The sequence below is a fragment of the Cynoglossus semilaevis genome, chromosome 17 (assembly GCF_000523025.1).
Source record: "Cynoglossus semilaevis isolate Cse_v1.0 chromosome 17, Cse_v1.0, whole genome shotgun sequence".
NCBI lineage: Eukaryota > Metazoa > Chordata > Actinopteri > Pleuronectiformes > Cynoglossidae > Cynoglossus > Cynoglossus semilaevis.
The window spans coordinates 879,330-894,012 of NC_024323.1; the positions used below are offsets into that span (position 1 = coordinate 879,330).

Sequence of the window (14,683 nt, forward strand, 5' to 3'; positions counted from 1 at the left end):
AATAAAAAACATATAAAAACATATAAAAACAATAAAAACATACACCCAACCTTGTCTACCAGATAATGGTCACAGGAAATATCTGAAAATATTTGGGTATCTAATGTAGAAAATTTTCATGGTAAACAACTTTTGATGTGTCTGATGAATTATAAATTTAAATATCCTTATCATTTTGACTTATCAGGTAAAATTCTGAAAACATAGTAATTTGAAACACCATGTTTTTTGTTTTCAGTATTACAGTAATGAATTGTAACTTTTAAAGGTGGACAATGGGTGAGGTTGTACAACAACAAGTGTCAAACTCAAATTTGCAATGGGCCAAAATTCAAAACTGGGACGAAGTCGTCGGCCAAAATCAATATGTAATGTTGATTTTCTTTATACGGAAACAACCTTTAGGTTTTGGGCAAACATTCAATCTGGAACAAATGTGCATGCTTTCCCTTCTCTCCAGATATGTAATGTGATTTTCTTTATGCGGAAACAAACTTTAATTTTGGGCAAACATTCAATCTGGAACAACCATCTATAATTACACCGTTGGTCAAATCTGGCCCGTGGGTCTAAGTTTGACACCTGCACTATAAAAGTTTTGTTAGTCCACTCTTGAACCCCATTCTCCAGTTCTCTCCACAAAAGAGAAAGTATTTTGTGTACAGTGGTGTGGATTTTCCCATCTAATCATCAGTTTCTCCAACTGGAAAGATGGACTTAATGTTAATCTGATGACACTAGATTAAGGAACCTAAGCAACCTAAGGAACGAGTATTAAACCATAGCTTTGACTTACCACACATAAGGCTGTGTTCATTCCTTTGTTTTTGTTTATTTGTTTTTGGTTGGGTTTTTTTTTTTCATCAAAACATGTTACTAACATTGTATTTAGACAGCAAGAAATGATATTAATTGACATGAATGTTTCACTCAACATGTCCCCTTTATAAGCATAAATGTTAGCTTAAATGTTCACAGGATTGCTTCAACTTGCAATTACATATAAACACACACAGACACACACACACACACACACACATATATATATATATAATAACAGGACACGGACACTTCGGGAAATTAATACTTCACTATATTGAATGAAAGTTTGAATACAGTGGAACCTCAAATCATTTTTTCCCATAAGAAATAACAGGACAAAAAATGAATACGGCCCTCTAAAAATCGTTATTAGCGCTAATAACAATGGAAAAAAGAAAATTAATACGGCCCTCTAAAAATTGTTATTAGCACTAATAACAATCGAAAAAACATGTTTGCTATAGAGACATACACACAAAAAGTGATAGTATATAAGGATTCCTGTGATATAAAATAAAAAGTGGTTTTAACTGAGTTCTTACCTACGAGACAGACAATACAGTAGCGGCTAATGGCAGCATGTGCGGAGGAGAAGGAGGCAGGGAGGGAGGGAGGGACGAGAGTTGGCCCGTATGTAAGTAGACACTTGTACGGGCTAACTCGTAGCATAACTTACACGTACACTACGTAACTTACATAAACTTAGAATTAACTTAATTCACTTTTCTTTTTCTTTTTTTTTCTTTTTTTATTTGTATTCTTTCTTTAGCAGGCACCAAGCTCGTATTTATCGACAATATTATGCTTTATTTTTATGGTCATCACATTGCAATTATGGCACTGATGTTTCGGAATATTTCCGCTCTACCCCTACATGTCTGGTGGAGATCTAAACTAAGATACCTATAGCGGCTATACCTTTATAGGCACTCTACTGCGAGTTCTAGTCTAGTTTTCAATAATTTTGGGCCGTTTCTGTACAGATGGATTGTATACAGGGGCTGTCGTGGGAAACTCCGATGCAGCAGGTGTAGCTCCGCCCCGATTGGGGCAGTGTGGTCAAAAAGGCTTCAAGTTTTATTATATACTATATATTTAAACTTTCATTCCATATATTCAGGGTTCATTCAAAATATTCAAACTTTCATTCAATATATTATATTGGCCTTCAGGAATGAATTAAATTCGAAAACCGAGGTTTCACTGTATACATACATATATATATATGTATATATATATACATATATATATATACATATATATATATATATATTGAATGAAAGTTTGAATATATTCTTTTATCACAGGACCACATAGAAATAATAATAATAAAAAATAACAGCTTAGTCCTCTTTGTTTTGTTATCATACATCCCGGGCATCCGGCGTAAAACTTTTAGCCAAATCAAATATGCAAAGTAGGGGTGATCCTAAAGGAAGAATATGTAAGAAATGTAGTAGAGGTGAAACGAGAGTCAGACAGGTTGATGTGTGTGAAGGTAGAAGTAGAAGGAGAGATGATTAATGTTGTTAGTGGTTATGCCCCACAGGTGGGCTGTGAGTTGGAAGAAAAGGAGAAGTTCTGGAAGGAGCTAGATTGGATGGTAGAGAGTATCCCCAGGAGAGAGAGAGTGGTGATTGGAGCAGACCTAAATGGTCATGTAGGGGAAGGGAACAGAGGAGATGAGGAAGTGATAGGCAGGTTTGGTGTTAGGGAGAGAAACGTAGAAGGACAGGCAGTGGTAGATTTTGCAAAGAGAATGGAAATGGCTGTGGTAAACACATATTTCCAAAAGAAAGAGGAACATAGGGTGACTTACAAGAGTGGAGGCAGGTCCACACAGATAGATTATATTCTATGTAGAAGATGTAATCTGAGGGAGATTAGAGACTGTAAGGTGGTGGCAGGTGAGAGTGTAGCCAAACAACATCGGATGGTAGTGTGTAAAATGACGATGGAGGTGACAAAAAGGAAGAGAGTGAAGACAGAGCAGAAGATCAAGTGGTGGAAACTAAGGAAAGAGACATGTTGTGAAGACTTCAGGAAGGAAGTAAGGGCAGTTCTGGGTAGTGTTGAGATATTCCCAGATGATTGGGAGACTACAGCTGCAGTGATGAGGGAGACAGGTAGGAAGGTGCTAGGTATGTCCTCTGGGCAGAGAAAGGAGGACAAAGAGACCTGGTGGTGGAATGAGGAGATCCAGGAGAGTGTGCAGAGAAAGAGATTAGCGAAGAAGAGATGGGACAGTGACAGAACAGAAGAGAACAGACTGGAGTACAAAGAGGGGACAAGGGAGGTGAAGAAGAAAGTGGCCAAGGCCAATTAAAAGACTAGTTGTATAGATTGGCGAGACAGAGAAACCAAGCTGGGAAGGATGTGCAGCAGGTGAGGTTGATTAAGGACAGAGAGGGGAATGTGATCACAAGTGAGGAAAGTGTGCTGAGAAGATGGAAGGAATACTTTGAGGAGTTGTTAAATGAGGAAAATGAAAGGGAAAGTAGAAACGAGGAGCCAGAGACTAGTAGGAAGAAGGTAGATCAGGTTAGAAAGGATGAAGTTAGAAAAGCCCTGAAGAGGATGAAGAGTGGAAAGTCAGTTGGTCCTGATGACATACCAGTGGAAGTATGGAAGTGTTTAGGAGAAGTGGCAGTAAATTTCCTGACTGGTTTGTTTAACAGAATTTTAGAGACTGGCAAGATGCCTGATGAGTGGAGAAAAAGTGTTCTGGTGCCAATTCATAAGAAGGGTGATGCACAGAGTTGTAACAACTACAGAGGGATAAAGTTGATGAGCCATACAATGAAGATTTGGGAACGAGTAGTTGAAGCTAGGTTGAGGCAGGAAGTGGAGATTTGTGAACAACAGTATGGTTTCATGCCTAGGAAGAGTACCACAGATGCAATATTTGCCTTGAGGATGTTGATGGAGAAGTACAGGGAAGGTCAGAAGGAGCTGCATTGTGTATTTGTAGATCTAGAAAAGGCATATGACAAAGTGCCAAGGGAGGAATTGTGGTTTTGTATGAGGAAGTCAGGAGTGGCAGAGAAGTATGTTAGTTTGGTGCAGGACATGTATGAGAATAGTACAACAGTAGTGAGGTGCGCTGTTGGGAGGACAGAAGACTTCAAAGTGGAGGTGGGACTACATCAAGGATCGGCCCTGAGCCCCTTCTTGTTTGCTGTGGTGATGGACAGATTGACAGATGAGGTCAGACAGGAGTCCCCATGGACTATGATGTTTGCAGATGACATTGTGATCTGTAGTGAGAGTAGGCAGCAGCTAGAAGAGAACCTAGAGAGGTGGAGGTTTGCACTAGAAAGAAGAGGAATGAAGGTCAGTCGCAGCAAGACAGAGTACATGTGTGTAAACGAAAGGCAGAACAGTGAAATAGTGAGGCTACAAGGAGCAGAGGTGGTGAAGGTGCAGGAGTTTAGGTACTTAGGATCAACTGTTCAGAGCAGCGGAGACTGTGGAAGAGAGGTGAAGAATAGAGTACAGGCAGGATGGAACAGCTGGAGAAAAGTGTCAGGAGTGATCGGTGGCAGAAGAGTGTCAGCTAAGGTGAAGGGAAAGGTTTACAGGACAGTGGTGAGACCAGCCATGATGTATGGTTTAGAGACAGTAGCAATAGGCAGAAGACAGGAGGAGGAGCTGGAGGTGGCAGAGTTAAAGATGCTAAGATTCTCTTTAGGAGTGACAAGAATGGACAGGGTCAGGAATGAGGTCATTAGAGGGACAACACAGACAGGAAGGTTTGGAGAAAAAGCTAGAGAAGCCAGATTGAGATGGTTTGGACATGTGCAGAGGAGGGACAGTGGATACATTGGTAGAAGAATGTTAGAGATGGAGCGTAACTCTAAATCAGTCAATTGACATTTTATTGTATTTCATGTATTATATATAACATCAAGCAACATACATACGTGTTTTTATTTTTAAAATACATAATTTGGTACATTTAGAGTAAAAAACTAGATATGTAACTTGTCTTTGAGCATTGTGACCCGATTTATCAAATATGATACAAATTGAAACTTATATATGGAAAATTATATTTTAATTGTTTTTTTGTTTATTTGTTCAGAGGGACCAATAAAGGGTCCAAGTTCAAAGAATTTCTGAGTTAGGTTTAGTAAGACAATATGTCCAAATCAAGTTGGGTGAGGCTGACAAAACGTTCTCAAATGTTTCGAGTACACTTATCAAAGGAAATAAAACTTGACCAGTGGATGTTACCGAAACCAGTTTGGCAGACAGATGCTGATGTGTCCACAAACAAATGAAATGAAAACAATTAACTACAATTAACAACAGAAAAAAAAAACATTTGTTGTTCACAGTTCACAGTACCAAAGTCAAAATAACTGTTTTCTCCTCATAGTTTGATAAGCATGCTCGAGATTGTTTAGCAAATTATTGCGGCCGTCACCAATAGGGTCTCTTTGGTAAATCTGTCAACAATTTCAAACAATTTTGTTTGGATTCAGATGAATTAATATATATATATATATATACAATAACTTATTTTTATAAAGAGTACATAAGTATTATTGATTCAGTGCTGTCAGCAAGTCAAGAGTTTTATTTTGTATTCATTAACAAACAGCAAGGTAAAACACAACATCGTCTGTAAAGATCAGTGAGGACTGCTAACTTTAAATGTTCCAAATTATACCTAACATTACCACTGATCATTAGTTAATCCCCAGACTTGGCTTCCCTTCTGGAACAGAAATATCAGACAACGCGAAATGTGATCAGCTTTCAGGATTATCATAATATTTATCTCTGCTTTTAGCCAAGTACATGCAGACATATTGCAAGCCAATTGCATAAGCATAATACAAAAACATGTCTCCATCACCACCATCGTTTGTTGTACATATTTATGGATAGGATCACAGCAATGTCTTACGTTACGGTAACTTCATGTTTAGCTGACATACGAGTACACGAACAGCCATGGTCACACAGATCAAGTGTTTGGTCAACACAACCAGCTTGAGTAAAGTATACAGTAATTTGGGCTTTCTTATTCCACTACCTTGCAAATGGAGGCACCATACACCATGGCATCTGACAGGATAAAGTGGATTCAGTTATTATTATTATTGTTGTTGTTGTTGTTGTTATTATTTACTGGACTATCCCCAAAATGTAATTTAAAACAACAATAAAGTGGAAATAAATCTCAACTAAGTCGTGATAACTAAACTGTTTCCATATTTATTTTTGATTTTTTGATTTCACAGAACAGATCAGTACTTTATTGGTAGCATACCTAGTTTAACCCTTTCATGCATGACGGTCACTACAGTGGACAGCTATGAAAATGTCATTTTCTATGATAAGAATAGGTTTTGATGGCAGTGTTGCATTTAAGCCTCTACAGTGGACGCCTGAGAATCAACCAACACTGCCATACAGTGGTCAGCCTTTGCAACTGCAGAAAAATTGTGTCAACATTCAAAAAGAAAATTTGGTGTATAAAAACAGAACCGAATCAGTTCTTATTCTTATGTCTAAAAACACATAAAAACACTAAAAACACACAGTAACATTTTTTTAACTCAGTATATCATGGGTCATGCATCAAAGGGTTAAAAGCATTTTTCATTTGCAAATATCACTATAAACGTTGGAGACACAACCTTGACAGCTGAAATGGGAGTTTTAGGAACATTTGGACTATGAGAATAAAAGTAATGCAAGGGCCCTACATCAAAATTGGTCTAAGCTAGGACTTTACATGTTTGACCAGATTATTCATTTGAACATGGGTCAATAAATGTTTTTATACACAACATTTAAATCATAAAAATACAACAAACATACACATTAAAGAAAACACCACTAAACATTTCTTGTTATTTGTTTTATTTACCAAAAGGCTAATTGACCAATGAAAAAGGTGCCAAAAAATAAATGATAAAATCATTAGTGCAGTCGTCCTATGGACTAACAAGTTACATTGCCCATCAGGCACCTTTGACTCAGTTGTAGCGTTCTTCAGTCCACGTCTTTTTGGAAAGGTTTTGTTTTTTTTCTGCGTGACTCCATACTCAGAACGCATCCATTTTGGAGTTTACTTTTTTCTACGCACAAACAACTTCCATGTCGATCAGCATACTCTGTCTTTTTTACAGTCTGTCAAACTTGAGTGACCAGAGGTTCTTTGAGGTAGAAGGTAAATCCCATTACATCACCAGTCACCTGTCCAGTACAATGTCCCGTCATTGTCAGAGAGCCATTCAGCGGAGGTTGTATACCTTTGCTGTTCTGACTGTACAGGGGTACACACTCATCCATGCACTCCGGCCCCCATACATCCAGTCCATCTTCATTCTCCTCCTCACTATTAGCATCTTTGTCTTTTTCCCACAGCAACGTAGTGACGTGATGATACTGTGTGGTATCTTCACACTCCATCCCTCTGTGATAGAAGTAGCTAAAGTTGGACACTATGACTGGCACGGGCAAGGAGATAGTTAGCACGCCCGCTATGGCACACATGGAACCCACCAATTTCCCACCAACTGTCTCTGGGTACATATCTCCGTAACCAACCGTGGTCATAGATACCACAGCCCACCAGAAGGCCTCAGGGATGCTGGTGAATGATGTGTTAGGTCTGTCCACCTCGGCAAAGTATACAGCACTGGAAAAAAGTATTACGCCGATGAAGAGGAAGAAGATGAGCAAAGCAAGCTCCCTGAGGCTTGCCTTTAAGGTCTGGCCCAGGATCTGCAAACCTTTGGAGTGACGAGAGAGCTTAAAGATCCTAAAGACCCTCACCAACCTGATAACCCTGATGAGGGCCAGAGACACAGAGGGCTGTGTGCTTTTGTCTTTGTCCTTAGCTAGCTCTGTCCCAAGTGTAATGAAATAGGGAAGGATGGCAAAAAAGTCGATGATGTTCATGACGTCTTTGAAGAAGTGTATCTTACTCGGGGCGCAGATTAGACGTACGAAAAGTTCAAAACAGAACCAGCAGATGCAAATGGTTTCAACGATGAAGAAAGGATCCTGGAAGGGAGTGAAGCCAGGTGGAATCAAGAGCGTCTCATTCTCTATGGTGGGGTGTGAAATGATGGTGTATTGCTGTTGACAAATGAATAAAGCAAAGGCTGTTACTGTTATACTTAAGAAAACATCAAGATGTCAAGACACTTCTGAAAATAGGTGAAAAAAATGCAGTTAAAATAGTCCATACATATGAGAGCAATTGAAAAGTTAAACCTTTTTTTATATGATTTTTAATTTTTTAAAATCACTTTTCACATCAGGGTTAGCAACAAATTTTTGTCATTAATAAAATATATATATATATATATGAAAGATTGAAAATAGGTCTCTTTTCACTTCAGGGTTAAGAACAATTTTTTGTCATTAACAAAATATATATATGAAAGATATAAATAGAAACATATTTATGTATATCTACATATATTTACAATACATCTCCCAGTTGCCATCATGTATGTTAAAATAATGTTCAGAGGAAGAAATGCGTTCAAATAAAATGAAATTAACAAATGCGTCATAAAATTTTAATTTCACACAGCTTATAATTAAAAAGGGGAAATACAGCTGCGGAAGGAGTGCTTTTTACAGTAATTTCACGTGGTAAAAGTTGTATGGAAGCTGCAGTTAGGTGCATGGAAAGCAGTGTTAGCGGTAAGCTAAAAAAAAATCGAGCTTACAAGAGACGGGCAGTGGAGAAATGAGAAGATGTGAATATCAAAAGTGTTTCTCTTCAGCACATTCAGGGTGTGACATATGTCAACAGGATTAGTATCTAATCCTGTCCAGCAGGAGCCCTGTGATATCATGGTAAGGTCTCTCTCCTCTCCATTTCCACAGGCTTTATTTTTCCTCTCCGACTATCACATAAACGAGTTTTTCTATATTTAAACATTTTGCTCATGTGACCCTTGGGTTACATTACAGTGGGTCTTCATTATGAGCCAACAGGTTTTTCCTGCGAACTTGGTGTAGATATTGAAATGGCAGTGAGTGAGACAAATGTTATAAACAGGCTCGTGTTTTTGTACAATTTTTATGGCATTAAAATTAAATAAGCTATTATTATAAGGCAATTAATTGGTTTTCATATTGACTTTCAAGCTTAAGTTTAGCACTCTTTGGTATTTTAATGCTATACATTTAGCTAGATTTGAGCGACTTCTTTAGCAAGTTCTAGCCATTTTGATAAGTCCACGAGGTGACGGATATATTTTGCATTTATTATCCGAAAAGTCGATATTGTGGCCCGATTGACATGTGGATGAGTCGTAGCATTCGTTATTACATTGATACGTTTGTTTACCAGTTAGAGTGGTGTCAGGGATGTCCTCACTCTATATATAGACCTTAAGATCTTCCAGAGGTAATATGAGTAAGTTCATCCTCATTACACGCCTTCACATTTGCTCCTCCGCTTAATAACATACCCTTTTCTCACATTTGCTAAATGTACGTCATTTAAAAACGCACCTGTTTTTCTCAGCGTCAAAGTCTTTGTCCAAGACTTTGTGGGATCAAATTTAGAGTGTTTTGTTCAAATAAAGCTGCAGCGTTAATTTGTATTTTGAATCGGCTTAAGCACTGAAAACAGAAATCTAGCTTGGACTATAGTGCACCTTGTACTTTGTCATTGTTTGCAGAGCTAATGGGCTTAACGCCTAGAGTGCAAGTGTTCCTGGTGGAGCTGTAGGCCACTTTAGCCAGTAGCAGCACTGTGGAAGGGAAATGCATTTAGGGGTAAGATATGAAGAAACGTGAAGAAGAAATATGAAATAAATGTTTCATAACTCAGTTAAGGGTAACTCAGTTAAGCAGAGGCGTCTGCAGCGTCTGCATTGTCATTGCCGGATGGGGTGCAGATGGAATGAATGTATAATATGTAACGCAACTTATTGTCCAATGTCGTAAAGAGTTTAACAAGAGAAACAAGAGAGAAAACAACGGATTGGTTGAAGGTGGTGTAAAACAAATATCTGATAATAATTTTGTAAACAAGACTGTTGTTTTCATTCTCGTTGTAATTTTTACTGTCGCCTCTTTGATCTGCTCAAAGCAGCAGTACCAGCCCCGCGCAGTGTGCCCCCTGCCCCTCCCCACACAAAATCTCACACCTGCCGACTGACCAGTTGACAGTTGACAATGCTAGCATAAAATGAGAAACAAGTTTAAGGTGCGCAAAAGGTTAACGTATTTTCCAGAGTATAAGTCGCACCAGCCAGCCAAAGTGCCCTCTTGTGGCTGTCGGTGTGCAAATAACGAACATGTACAGGTCAATTTTCAGTGGGTTTTTCTTGTGGCTGTCGGTGTGCAAATAGCGAACATGTACAGGTCAATTTTCAGTGGTACAGGAGTAGCAGATACTGGTACACAAGCCTGGAGTGCCCTCTGGGGGGAAATTATATATTTTAATATATAAGTCGAACCTGAGTAAAACCAGCGAAAGGATGAAAAAAGGTACGACTTAGAGTCCGGAAATTGCGAGATAAAACTAGAGAAATAAACTATTCTGACAAAAAAATTATGTGTGTGTGTCCTGGTTTGTTTTGTTTTGGGTGTTTTTGTTGGGGGCGTGAAAATTTTGAAGCAAAGAGGGGCTCAGGAGAGAACGTTTAAAGATACCGGGTTGCAACACAGCATATGTGTCTAAAAATACTGTAGAAATTAGCCATGTTTTTGGTCAGATCACCTCTTTAAAGTTTAAACTTTACATGGTCATTGTTATTAGTCATTGTTGTCATTAGATTTTTATTCGCATCTTGCTGGTCTTTCAGTTCTGTTCCTTCTTTTATAAAAAAAAGACTCATCCCATCATGACCATCTACATCCCCACTGCTTTGCTTTTTTATCTGCGTCGGTCTTGAACAGCTTACCTCTCTCAGCTCCTTTTCATTTCTGAACTCAGGCAGGGTTTCCAGGCAGAAGATGAGGATAGAAATAACAATCACCATGACACTAATGATTGCAATAATGCGAGCCCCACCGGATGATTCCGGGTACTCAAACAGCATCCAGAGGCGCCGTTTTAGCTCATTAGTAGGCAGCTGCCTTTCCTCCTCCTTTGGGAAGCCCTCATCCTCCTTAAAACGGTCGATGATCTCTTCACCAAGCTCATAGAAATGCAGCTCCTCCAAGAACACATCCAGGGGAACATTGGCAGGCTTCCGCAGCCTCCCACCTGACTGATAAAAATATAGGATGGCATCAAAGCAGACACGGCTCCTATCAAGGAAGAGTTCATTTCTAAGAGGGTCGTAGTAACGGCGTCTGCGCCGTGGATCACCCAGCAGGGAGTCCGGAAACTGGGCAAGTGTACGTATTTGGGTCTCGTAACGCATCCCGGACACGTTGATGGCAAGGCGTTCCGTCAGAGCCCGACCATTCTTCAACAGGCAACGGTGGTTCCCGTGGCCGGGCAGCTTCTCACTGATTTCCTTTTCAAGTTTATTGTTTTTGTCTTTTGTCTGTTTTTCTTCTTCAACAACCTCCTTTTCTCCTCCCGTTCCATCTGTGCCTCCTAGCTTGTCTTGGTTATCCATCAGTCCTGTTTAAATATCTTTTCTTTCTTTCTTTTATCTTTCCCCTAAAGACAAAAAAAAATTCACTGTCATGTTGAGCTTCTGGAACAGCCAAATGTAATTCGTAATTTTTCCTACCTCTTTCAAACCAAAAAGCTCAAGCTTTCCTTGCTGATAGTGGAGGTCGGCGGTTCAAAACTTTAGCAACCTCAAATAAGGATAAAAAAAAAGGATTGTTTTAGTAGCTCTTTCTTGGCCAAACAAGTAATCCGCAGTGTTTCCGTAGAATTTTCTGACATACTAAAACATTTTACATTACAATACAATCGGTACTTCTCAAATAGTGGGGTGGGCCCCCATGGGGGGGCGCGGTGAGGTGTCGGGGGGTGGCGTGAGGGGCTTCCACTGGAATATGTCTGTCCCCAAGGGGGAGCATGACAGAAAACAATTGAGAACCACTGCATTACAATATATTTAGCATATATTTATCGAAAATGACTTACAATTTAAGTGAGTCAATCAACAATCAATTTTAATTTAATTTTAACATCTGTTTTCTCCTCTTGTAAAAATTACATTTTTGGGGAGAATCCAGTTCCATTTTTTCAAAATAAAACATTGTTCAGAATAATGAAGAAATAATAAGTAAGTTACGCGTTCTTTCTGTGCGGCCCAGTACCAACTGAACCACGGACCGGTGCCGTTCCGCGGCCCGGGGGTTGGGAGGCACTGATTTAAGACACAAAACATGTAAAACCTTCTGATACGGGACAACGATGATGTAAAATTTGACACCTTATCTCGTAAATACAAGAAAAGATCTTATAACTGTAACTATAAGGTTTTTCTTTTTCACGTAACTCGACCGTTACGTGAAAAAGTTTTACAAGGGAAGATTGCAGTATAACCTTTTTGTTTTCTTTTCATCAATTAGAAAACAATAACAGGAGGTGTAATAGAGGAGTGACAAGGTATCATTGACATTTGGGGTGTGCGATGCAAGCCTGTCAATATCAAAAGATAAAACTTTCAAAACCGACAAAAAGGTCTCCTTAGCTCTTTGACTGTAAGGATTTGACATTGGTCTTTCTTTTGAAAAGATATTAACTTATTTATGGATAAAAGACAGACTTATGGACTAGACTAGATTTAAGACTGAAAAGACTGACAACAATTTTTTTATAATACCTTAATAAGTCCTACGATCGATCCCCAAAATACATTTGGTTTGTCTAAAAAAAAAAACTCCAACCATTGACAATAAAAACTCACCACTGCTCCTTTTTGCTGTACCTTTATCCTATAAGTCATCTGCAAGAAAAAAGATTTTGAAAATATTAATAAATCTCCTGTTAAGGCATGTTTATTAGATTCGTTTGGGAGGATTTTTCCCCACATGCAGAATGCGCGTTTGTGTTTGTTCACCTGTTTTATCACCCCGTTTGGGAGGATTTTTTGTGTTTGTTCACCTGTTTTATCACCACGTCTAGTTCACATCATGGCTCCCTGCTGATCCTCCTCCACTCCGGGTCTTTTTCAATCTGCCTCTTCGCTCTGTCTGAGACACTACATCATAACTTAGACTCTTGTCATCGTCTCCTAACCACTCCTTCTTGTGCTTCTTCTACCATTTCTCTTTCATGTGTGGGAGGAGAAATAGGAAGGAACACCGACGGAAGGAGCAGCGTGGCTCTCGTGGCAGTTGCGGCCAAAGGCCGATGCTGTTTATAGAATGATCTCTCCTTTAAGTTTTCTTCACTTTCTTCACATTGTCTCTGACCCTCTTTGCCCCCTCGCCCCCCTACCCCACCGTCTCCACCCTAAATATTCCTCCACCAATCTCTTCCTCCATCGTAGAAAGAAAATACTGCAAGTTTGAAATCCAATCTCTTCTCTTACAGCTGTCGCTCCCTGACGTTGCGAACTCATTCGCAAACATGCTGCACTTGTTTTGGTAAGTCCTGTCTGCACCGTCATCAATGTGGACTTCCTCATAACAGCCATGTAATGGTCTGAATTATTTGAATTCTTCCATAGTACGCACAGTACCCACTTTACTTTAACTGTGGTATTGAATAGCATCTGGACATGTGACCTGTCTGCGGTTTATTCTAAGTGTAAACCTGGATGCCTTTGGTTATTTTTGACTCTTGGACGGTCATCACTTCACCATTTCTTAATGTGGGTGAGTAAGTAAGGTAAGTGACTGAATTTGTCATTGTGAAACAGCACACCACTGCACACAACCAAATGTGACCTCTGCTTTTAACCCATCAGTGCACCTCAGTGGTAACTTGGCAGCTGGTAGACGCGAACCTGAAGAATCTTCCATACCCAAGTCCGACTCCTGTACTACTAAGCCAGCAATTTGCCCTAGGTCTGTACATAATGAAACCCTGACACATGATGACAGGTTGCTCTTACTCTTTGGAAGTACTCCATGTACATTTTGAAGCCCCTTTTACCACAGCTTTGTGTGTTTACCCCCCACCACCACCACCCTCCTCCAATGCTCCTCAATCTCGTTTTTGTTCCCTGAGAAAACATGTGGTTTAAAGCAGTGGTGTACCTTTTAATCCAATCTAACTTAGTCTGAAAAATGTGTTCTAATTTTCCTGTATATAATTTGTCTACATGTGAATGATGACAGAACAATTACAAATGACTCCACTAGGTGGCAGCATGCGGCCGTTAAAATTGTCAAATAAGACTGAGGTGTTGAAAATCTTCATGTATATCTTTCTTTGATATTTCTTTTAAATATTAAATAAAGTGTATAATTTTAAAATATTAAAATATATAATTTTAACATATTAAAATATATCATTTTAAAATATTAAATTAAATACTTGATATTTCTGAACGCAAGTTGCGTTCAGCTAAACAGGCGCGGGTTTAGAGAGCTGCGTATTATGCAGCGCAGGCTTGGTGGTGGGAACAACCTGTTGCAAAAAAAATTCTAATTTCAATTAGACTCCTGGAACTGTGTTAAATGCAACGTTCCAAAGATGTCTGTTTTTTGTTCATTTTACTAGCTTGGGGATTTGGGGGTGTTACCAACTGGAGGAAACCTTTTATTTTTGTTTTTTCACACTGACAGCCGCTAGAGGGCACTGTAGGCTTGTGTATCTGCTACTTCTGTACCACTGAAAATTTACATGTACGTTATTTTCACATTGACAGCCACTAGAGGGCACTCGAGGTTTGTGTAGTATCGGCTACTCTAGTTGTAATTTTTTTTTTCATCTTTTGGCTGGTGCGACTTATAGACCGGAAAATACTGAAATAGGAAAATATGAGCGAAAACGTTTTGTAGTTTT

General features: G+C 39.1%; 1 protein-coding gene across 1 annotated transcript; it reads right to left on the reverse strand.

Moving 5' to 3' along the window:
- Positions 1 to 6,398: 6,398 nt before the first annotated feature.
- On the reverse strand, positions 6,399 to 14,164 carry LOC103392567 (potassium voltage-gated channel subfamily A member 7-like). Its single transcript, XM_008329198.2, has 5 exons — positions 12,833 to 14,164; positions 12,636 to 12,674; positions 11,502 to 11,571; positions 10,719 to 11,428; positions 6,399 to 7,923 (listed from the first exon to the last, which is right to left on the reverse strand). The coding sequence occupies exons 4-5, from the start codon at positions 11,382 to 11,384 to the stop codon at positions 6,973 to 6,975; spliced, it is 1,617 nt and encodes a 538-aa protein (XP_008327420.1). The 5' UTR covers positions 11,385 to 11,428; positions 11,502 to 11,571; positions 12,636 to 12,674; positions 12,833 to 14,164; the 3' UTR covers positions 6,399 to 6,972.
- Between the last annotated feature and the right edge of the window lie 519 nt (positions 14,165 to 14,683).

Excerpts from the sequence above, each read along its gene's own strand:
- LOC103392567 (XM_008329198.2), bottom strand. The coding sequence starts at position 11,384 with ATGGATAACCAAGACAAGCTAGGAGGCACAGATGGAACGGGAGGAGAA. Across the intron at positions 7,924-10,718 it reads ATGAAAAGGAGCTGAGAGAG|CAATACACCATCATTTCACA; the intron begins GTAAGCTGTTCA and ends ATTTGTCAACAG.